The sequence below is a fragment of the Chelmon rostratus genome, chromosome 18 (assembly GCF_017976325.1).
Source record: "Chelmon rostratus isolate fCheRos1 chromosome 18, fCheRos1.pri, whole genome shotgun sequence".
Lineage (NCBI taxonomy): Eukaryota > Metazoa > Chordata > Actinopteri > Chaetodontiformes > Chaetodontidae > Chelmon > Chelmon rostratus.
This window is the reverse complement of record NC_055675.1, coordinates 14,678,148-14,687,729: the sequence shown is the minus strand read 5'-3', so window position 1 is coordinate 14,687,729 and position 9,582 is coordinate 14,678,148. Positions and strand designations below refer to the sequence as shown.

The 9,582-nt window shown below is 41.0% G+C and overlaps 1 protein-coding gene across 1 annotated transcript; it reads left to right on the top strand.

The window, feature by feature from the left end:
* Positions 1–369: 369 nt before the first annotated feature.
* Positions 370–4,305, top strand: cep57l1 (centrosomal protein 57, like 1). The gene is made up of 11 exons (XM_041958993.1): positions 370–524; positions 1,111–1,273; positions 1,378–1,566; positions 1,671–1,792; positions 2,065–2,178; positions 2,270–2,347; positions 2,560–2,649; positions 2,753–2,827; positions 2,925–3,187; positions 3,269–3,413; positions 3,633–4,305. Exons 1-11 carry the CDS (start codon positions 504–506, stop codon positions 3,837–3,839), a joined length of 1,467 nt encoding a protein of 488 aa, XP_041814927.1. The 5' UTR covers positions 370–503; the 3' UTR covers positions 3,840–4,305.
* The last annotated feature ends 5,277 nt before the right edge of the window (positions 4,306–9,582 follow it).

The following is a 9,582-nucleotide window of genomic DNA, read 5'->3' as shown; positions in this document are numbered from 1 at the left end:
TAAAATTAATGTTCTATATTTCAACATTTTAATTTTATCTTGCTAAAATGTGTCATCCAGTGTGGAGTGAGTGTGGGCCTAGACTGTTTTTCGGGGATGGCAGAAAGGGAGAGGTGAAATTAGACTACTGTTCTGATAAATCTCACTTTTTCCTTTTATTTTGATTATATTATTATATAAAGTGCTAGATGGTGTCTGTGTGATACAATTTTTTTTTTTTTTTTACCAAACGTAGGTATTTATCTTAAAGTACGTTGAAAAGTCTGGACACTGTGGACTCTTGAGGTGGAGGAGGAAACGCAGCGCAGGCGGAACCTCTGATGAGGGCGGCAAAAAGGAGGGAAATTTAAAAAGTCCGGACTACCTGGTGACAGGAAACTGTTGCGCTCGAAGAAATCAGTTGGCTATACAAAGTTCATTTACAGCTTGAATAGGCAGACTGAGAATATTAGATATAAACTTATGAATCGTGTAGAAACTACAATTACTCTCTATCTAACAGAATGGAGACGCATAACGACCAGGTAACATTTGCTTATCAGCCGTTAGCGAATGTGGCTAACGCATTATCTTTAGCGTTGTTTACTTTCGCTAAGTTGTCGTTTGTTGCAAGGTTATGTGAAGGATCTCTTCTGTTGGTTTTGTTACGTTCATCTATCTTAACATTCGCGGGGAGTGTTGCAAAGTTAGGTCGTAGGGGCTTTACGTTAATATAAATTGTCTTGACCTATTAGTAAGTAAATCTGTTTGTCATTGCTTGCACGATGTTAGCAATTTTGGAATTCCTGAAGCTTTTAGGAGCGTAACGGTGGCTTTGTTTGTCAAATAGCCTTCATGTTGGCGCACTGGAGTATGTGCAGTGCTTAAAAGATTGATCGATTGATCTGCTATCGTTAGTCAGTCGTCAGATCACCTACAGCAATTTTGATCAGTCAATCAGATTTTGTATTGCACAGGGAAAATGCTGAACTTGTCTTGTTCCAGATCCTCCAATGAAATAATTTTCTGATTTTCTTTACCATGGGAACTGTTTAATGCCATTGTATCGATAATTTGCCAAATTAAAGCAAATAATTGATAATGAAATTGACCCCCACCTCTTGTCTCTAGATTTTAGACTCACCCTCAAAAAACAGTTACATTGGGAGTTATTACCAGCCACCAGATAGGATATTACCTATACCAAGACAGCTGGAATTCCCTACACATTCCTCCATCAGCATGGACCCACAGATGAGCAGTCCTCAGACCAAAGCTAATATTGACAGCAGAGGTATGGCACAGCCATTGTATCGAGCTTCTCGTCTGATTCAGTGTTCTTATTATGGCCCCTTCCTGCTAAAGTGACCATTTCTGTGCTATTTAACTCCTCTTCAGCTGTTGTTGATGCACTGAAGACCCTCCAGCAGAAAATTAGGCAGTTGGAGCTGGAAAGAAAGCAAGCAGAGAAGAGGCATAGGCAGTTCTCTCAAGATGCTCAGAATCATCAACAGGTCACAGCATTTTGCACAGTGCCCAGTCAACCAGCAGCCAGCTTGCCTGAGATGGATAACTCTGGCAACAAAGGTAAGTGATGGAGCGGTGCAAAGGGAGAGGCCAATGCTATTTTCTTAGGATAAGTCTTTTCTGTAGATGTTTTTTAATAGTTGTGTCTGTATTTATGATAACAGAGATGGACTCAAAGCTGCAGTCTGCAGAGGCTCGATGCAAAGTTCTTGAGAAGCAGCTGGACTACATGAGGAAGATGGTTGAAAATGCTAAGAGGGAGAGGAACACTCTCATGGAGAATCAGGTAATCCAAAGGCTACGGACTGAAAGAAACACAATTCATTAACAAATCTTTCTAAAAATATAGACCATAACTATAAAGCTAATGTGATTTGGGGAAATTATAGTCTGGAAAACAGGATTAATATCTTTTGAATAAATTTTAATTGAAATCTTTCTGAACACTTAAGTCAAAAGGCTAAGTGATATTTATATCCTAACCCAAGGAAGTAATGGAACACTGTAGCAGAAATGCATATTACTCAACTACCAAAACAATCTTTACCTCCCCACTAGGCTTCACTGCAGAACCAGCAGCCAAGCAGCTCAAACACCCTATCCCAGCGAGAGAAGCTGGAAAAACTTGAATCAGAGTGTCTCAAATTGACTAGGACCCAAACTCTGGCAGAGGTAATTTACGGTTTTCCAGTTAATGAGTTTAAACACTCATCCTCCCAAGCTGATTGATAAGATCATTATTTCAATGCAATTTTGCTTTCAGACGAAGCTTGCCATCCTGGAGCAGAAACTACTGAAAGAAGAGCATGAGCGTCAGCTTGTGCAGGAAAAAGCAGACAAGGTCAGTCCATACACACTGTTTGGATCAGTGCTATGTAGTAACAATAACACTGGAATCTATCTGGTATCTGTGGCTGTTGCAGGCCAACCCCCACCTTTAAATAATCTTTAGTGGGTTTAATTTACATAAAATTCTCTGCTAATGGTAAAATGCCAGCAAAGAATCTGACTGAATTCTTGACTTTAACCATCCTATTATTCTCCTGTTCACAGCTGCAGAAGGAGTTGGACATCAACCTTCGCCTGTCTGTGCCGACTACTGAAGAGATGAAGCCAAAGAAGAAAATAAAAAAGACCACCAAGGTGCTTTTGATTTACTGATACGAATAATTAACTGCCTGTATTTAGTTGATGAGAAAAATATATGTTTGCACATGGTAGTGATAACAGCTGTCTTCTGCCTCAGAAAACCTCCAGACAGAATGAGCTGGCATCACCGAGTGGCCCAAGGCACCAAAAAATGCCCTTTGTTGCAGGAACAGTAAGTCAGATCTGATGCTCTGCACTAACCCTAAAAACCACGTAGTTTTAACGGTTTCCCTGTTTGGATTGATTTTGATATCCTAAACTTGTCACAGTCAACCAGCCCGAGCCACTCAGTCCATGCCAACATACAATGTATACTTCACATGATGAAGCACCATCAGCCCCAGCTGTGTGAACGAGTGAGCACTCTACACAGGTCTGGTTGTGGAGCCAAGAAAAGCCTACAAAAAGACTTCTCTCCATCTTCCACCACTTCTCACAAGCCTGAAAGGGAGCCCAAACAAGCAGATCAGTCACTGGGCTCACTTTCTGACCTGCTCTTGGCTCTGCAGGACGAGCTGGGACAAATGAGCTTGTGAGTATGGTTTTTTTTTTCATTATTATTTTGTTTTGCTTTTACATATTCAGTAATCTGTGTCTGCTTTTTTTTTGTCAGTGAGCATCAGGAGTTGGTCAGTCAGATCGATGCAACCCAACATCACAAGCAGAGGCAGGATCTGCAGAAAGAACTGGAGAGGTTGGTCGACAGGATGGAGGAGAAGGGAGCTCAGATCACGAAGCTCCGCAAACACCAGCAGGCGGTATGTGAACCTTCACTCTGTACAATCCAGAGGCACGTGTGCAAAGATGGTCAATTGCACAATTTCTTACCTAATTAAGGAACTTAATTAAGGAACTGTAGATATGTAAAAGTGTTATGCCAACAGAAATTCCAGTGCATGTAGTGTTGGCTGATCTTCATTCCTATTTGTGCTGATAGTGTAGATGTCTAATGTTTTCTGTCTTTGGCTCCTGCACAGGTACATAAGTTGACCCAGAGCCAACAATGTGCTGAGGAACACACAGCAAAGAAGTTAAGTGGGATCAAAAATCCGGTTCCTTCTCCTGTTAAGGCGAAGCAGAAAGGAAAGAAAGGTGGGGCCATTCTCAACAACCTGCAGCTTCTCAGAGAAACACAGAAGTTCAGAAACAGCCTAAAACAGGATGACCTCTCCTGGGAAACATGAACATCTGAAAGACCTTTGTGCGTGCTGGCTTTGATACTACAGCTGGCTGAACCACAGGACTTCTCTTGGTTGCTCGTAGCCTGTTTTCCCCTCTCATCAGATGGCCTCTGGTATATTTTTAGTAACAAATCCATAGAGGGAATAAAGTGTTTTTGTGTTTTACATGGGACTTGATCATGTATTACTAATCAAACTTATTAAACAATGGGTGATCGACTTAAATGAAATCTTGAATAAGCAGGGTCCTTCATTGGGAGAGGATGTGTTGTCTATGATCCATGGCCTTATATCTTATCTCAAATGAAGCTGGAGTAATCCATTTTAATTAAACATTTTAATAAAGCTTATTCTATCTACATATTGTGAACAGATTTTTGTTCACATTTTACTTCTGTCAACACAGTGTTTTTCTCTATTCTGCAGCGTTGTTTGGACTATAAACCACTAGGTGGCAGTGCTCAGCCTATGTCTGTTTTACAAATGCCAAGGCTTTTGTCCACTGACACACCATACAGTTGCATGTATTATAATAAGACATAACTTTATAATGTTGCCCGCAGCGAAAAGGTCCTACTGTCTTGAACAAGTCTATAATTGAGACAGACCAAATGCATTGTGAACTCTGTTCCACCAGCTGGGTGGACAGCTGAGTAAATGTAGCCCTGACCACAGGACAAACGGATGTGGTTTTTATTGCTGTGCACAAGTGGGAGGAACTGCTTTTTGACACAGGATTTTTCTATTTCTCTCTGCCAAAATGGCTCAATTCTCTTAAATTCAACTACGATAGATAGCTATTACTCATCTTAATTGTAGGCTTGGCAGACATTTCTGGCATGGCTGAGGCTTTTACATTTGCTCTCTGTTTATTTGAGTCAGCCACCTTTTAGGGGATGAACAACCACACGGGAAGCTGCCTCATTACATTCCTGCATTATCCTCATTATCAGGCTTCGGTCAACATTTTTATTGTTTCATCAGGTCACATTTTTGATGAGCAAGAAGCATATTTGACCTTAAAGCTAATCTCAGTCGAACTTTAATCAAAGCAGTGCAACATCCGTAACTGCAACGTCCAACATCTCAGGTCATGGGAGAAGAAAACAGCTGATTGTTATGGTTGCTATGTGCATGTAGCTTTTTCAGTTCATTATTTAGCTTGGTCCTGGTATTCTTGGTATGACTTGGAGTTCACTGCTTGGTTAAATGGACTGAGCTGGCGTATGAGAGAGTCTAGGCCTAATGCATTGTTTCTCTGTGCTCCCATATTAGATTACAGAGCATGACAGGACACAGCAATCTGGTTAGCTGAGGCAAGTCAAGACCCCTCCCTGTCCACATACAACATCCCCATCCACTCTCCTGACCCTGCAGCTCTGATACCTTGTGACTGCTCACCCCTCTTTTGTGTACTGTTGAATAGCAGTGGTGTGTTTAGAGAGCAGTGTACGTAGGAGGGCTGGGTAGATATGAGTCTGTGGAAGGCATTTTGTTGTGGGTGTGTGAAAGGATTGCCTATAAACAGCTACTAGTCCATCATCTTAAGAAGATATGTCTACGGTGTAACATTCAAACTAGAACATGGAATACGTTTGCCTAAATTCAAGTTTACATGGTTGAAAAGTAACATCCTCTGGAGTGTGAACACATCAGGCTACTGAAGAGTTGGCTCACTGTAGTGTTTTTCACTTCTTAGTGAAAGACTCATAAGATATGCTCTTGATAGAGCAGCACAAGCTTTTCCATCTCAATCCAGTAACAGCACATACGAAGCGCAGGGTTTTGTTTTTAATGGCCACACAAGAGAGGGACAAATTGTGGTGTGGCTGTCCAAAAAACATTCTCCCCTGAAACTGTCTTTGGTTCTGGGAAACTGTGCCAGCCGGGGCTCTGGACTACTGGAAGAATAACAGTCTGCTCAGCACAAACACATTTTGTACGCACGTACCTCAATCAAGAATGTAGTCGAGTGTAGGGACCACGACACTTGAGCGTGCACACACATGCACATGAACATTTCCTTTAGAGTTAACGTTTTTATGCTGCATAAGCGGAACCTTGCCGTGACCTTGGAAACTGTGCGTCCTGTTGGGAGCACAACAGTGAGAAAAACAAATGGGTAGTTTTGAACAGAGGGGCGGGTTCTTTGGTTTTGGCTGTCATTGACACCTTTGGACTTTAATGGTATGTTAACAGTAAATAACGTCAGTGTTATCAAGGCTGCAATGAACTTTGCACCCATTTCCTTTTCAAAAGCACGTTCATTGCTATGAAAATGATGTAGAGAGTTATCACCAAGCTAGGTGATTCTTAGTCAGCTCATTAAACTTTATTATTTACAGGATTGTGTACATTAACTTCAGGAAAACCTGTGACCATGAAGTGGATGATTTAGTTTGTGTATGATCACCAAAAAACATCTTTATTATCAGGCACAGTGATGGTTCCCAACCATGGGAACCACTACTCTAGATTATCAGGTAGAGAATGGAGATGGAGGGCATTGATGAGGTGAGGTGGATCAAGCATGTTTAGCATCAGAAATGCATGTCAATAGGAATCTGATTATGCCTGTAATTCATATTGGGGATTTTCAAAATAGACTCTGGGCATACTGATCAACACACTCTGTCAATGGGGTAAAATGAAGGCTCTGGCAGTTACAGGTAGTGTTTATCAGCCAAATGAGACAAAAGCTTTAAACGCGTTGTGTGGCATAGATGAAATGCCACTCTAATGTCTGTATAGTAAATGAGATGCTACAGCCAGCAGATGGTTAGCTTAGCTTAGCACGAAGTCTGGGGAACACCTAGCCTGGCCTAAAAGGTAGATCTCATAGGTAAATCATGCTAAATTTCCATATATCACACACAGACACACAGACACACACAAACAGACACACACACGCACAGCAAAGCCTGAACTTGATACCTTTTGTTGTCTGGGTAACTAGCCGTTCAATTGTAACTATGGCAATGGAGCCTCACACTGAGACCTGCCTGTTAGTATCATCCCACTTGCGATTTGTCATGTAAATTACAAGCTCCAAGAAAGTTGACACCATTGTCAAATGAGGGTAATACACTGATTTGTTGAACAATAGTCAAACTTTATTGGTTTTACATTGTGAAACTAAAGGCAACACTAGAAAACAAGGCACAAAATAAAAGGTTTGAGAGAAAGAAAGGGCACAAAATAAGCACAAAACATTTCAGGGGGCATTGTGGCACCTGCAAGTGTCTACATATGGCTGTGTGTGAATAGTGTGCGTGAAAGTGGGGTGGGCGCAAAGCCAAAAAAAACAAAACAAAACAAAATCGTACCTACCTACAAGACTGATGGCTAACACAAAAGGTATAATATATGGCACTACTGTGTGTGCACATAGCAATAAAGCCACAAGGCAAGGGAGGGAATCAAAACGCTTTTTACTTGTTGCTCTTAGTATTAAACACTGCAAGGCTGAAAACTGATAGGAGAGCCCTCCGTGACCAAGCTAATTTGGACCAAGAAACAATACCGAACAGAGAAACAGTCATTCTGTAACAAATGAAAATTAAACAGAACTTCAAGTCGTCATGTGACTGATTTGCATTATGAAGGAAATGTTGCAACATAGAACAGAGGTCAGTGGCCGTCCAGGCTACAACCAGGCTTCATCTAGTTGAAAACCATGCCATAAACATAAGCTGGTTATAGCCATTTCAGCAGCTTTAAAACACCTACAGTGTGATTGGTCAACATGTTGGCACTTAAATGCAACTGAAATGCCAGCCATTACGTACAACATACATATAATAAACGCAAAAAACGCCTGGTAATTGCCTAGACAACTTGTCACTAACAAATGCTCTGTGGGTTTGATCAAGAAGTTAAGGCTGAGCGTGACAAAACAGACATTTAAGCAGAATACAACACAGAAAACCACTTCACACTGGTCTGAAAGTGCTGAGTTCCATTGATATTTAATAGGTGTGGCATATTATTTTACACACTACAACTACAGAGATGGATATTAACTGAATAAGGCACTTTTCCTTAAGAGGTGCACAGACTGAGTTAGTAACTTGTAGGAGAAGCTGCAGAGAGGCAACACAATGGACATCTATTGGCATCCATGGATACTAGAGATGTGTTTTGGACACACCGCGATGTCAACATGTGATGCCGTGTTCTTAAGGAATGCAGCTACCATGTCGAAAGCAGAAAGCACTCTGACTGGATTTAGTGGTTACACAGCACAGTGCTGAACAGCTGTGAATATTTCTCTAAATTTGGGGCGAAGGCTCTCCACATGCAGAGAATGTACAAATGGGTGCAGCTAAGGCATAACTCTGTAGCCTACTTGCCGTAGTTGGGTCTTTGGGCTGTAGCCTAATGCCACCAGGTGACTTTGTTAAAAGGCGTGTTAATGGTGAGCAGCAGAAAACATGTAATTCTAGATTATGAAAGCCAAAACAAAATCTGCGCATGAAATTCTTACTGTTCATGGTCATACAAAACAAGGTAATTATTCATCCATTATCTATTACTATTCAAGACTGAGTATTTATACAAGCATCTGATTTTTTTTTGGCTGAATCATGAAAACATTTACAAAGACAAAGTTACAAAACAAAGCTTGTCAGTGCAATGCTCAATTTCCATGCCAAACTGAGGACTTTGGCTTAATGCACACTGTTTCAAGGCATTCTTTCAGCTAGCATATGAGTTAATCACAAAAAATCAAGTGGTTTTTAAGTGGGTGTAAATCCTTAACAGCATATGCAATGGGAGGAAAAAAATCACAACTCCAAGCATCCAGCATGCAATAAAGAAAAGAAAAAAGCATTAAACAAAGCATTCATGACACCGAAAAGCCGCTACGAGCAAAATGTACTGATAAACACTCCTTCATTTAGCCTTTCCTCAAGTTGAAACCAAGAAGATAAAACAAAAACAAGACGTGGCTATGTACAGGAGGGGCAAAACAAGGGAGAAAAAAAAAAAATCACACAGTTAGCAGCAAGCTAATTAGAGAATTTGACATGAGCTCTAGCACGGCCACTCAGTTGTTGCATTTCTGCACTTCATTCTCAATCCTCTCACTTACATGGCAAAGTCAGAAATCAGAGGTGCAATGCTCATTTAACCAAACCAGCACTCAAACAGCCAACACTTTTACCTTGATGCACTCTCTCCAACACTCAAGTTTTTAAATTAAGCCCAATATGTTTGCCTTTTATTTAAAAAAGGTACACTCCCAGATTTATAGCACCCAACAGCGGTCCAAAATTTCCTGCCAGCTCATTTTTCATGTTTGAAATTCAACACAATTTACAACTGAGTTCTGAAACATAAATCGTGAGGTGGGAGGAGATATGGGAGCAGTATTGGCCTCTAAAGAAAGGGAGAGCACCTTTAAATCAATCATTCACACAAGGTCACCAGTGAGAAAACCATAGGTTGCATGCACCAAATACAGCCCTCGACTTATAGGGGAAAACAATTTCGACTGATTAAGGCCCTCGAGTGACAACTATCTACTGTATTCTTCAACAATAAAAGGCTCTTCAGTCCAGCTGGGATACAACGGTTCTCACCAATATCAGCACCGCGATACCGTTTCTGTCTTAGAAACATAAACTAATGATAACACTCGGGCCTCAGTCGAAAGAAAATCCTCTTCCATGTTTCTCTTTAAGTCATATTGGACATTAAAGGCACTTCACTGCTATCACTGCCCACATCAAGAAGGTGCATG

Excerpts from the sequence above, each read along its gene's own strand:
- cep57l1 (XM_041958993.1), top strand. The coding sequence starts at position 504 with ATGGAGACGCATAACGACCAG. Across the intron at positions 1,793-2,064 it reads ACACTCTCATGGAGAATCAG|GCTTCACTGCAGAACCAGCA; the intron begins GTAATCCAAAGG and ends CCTCCCCACTAG. Across the intron at positions 3,188-3,268 it reads GAGCTGGGACAAATGAGCTT|TGAGCATCAGGAGTTGGTCA; the intron begins GTGAGTATGGTT and ends TTTTTTTGTCAG.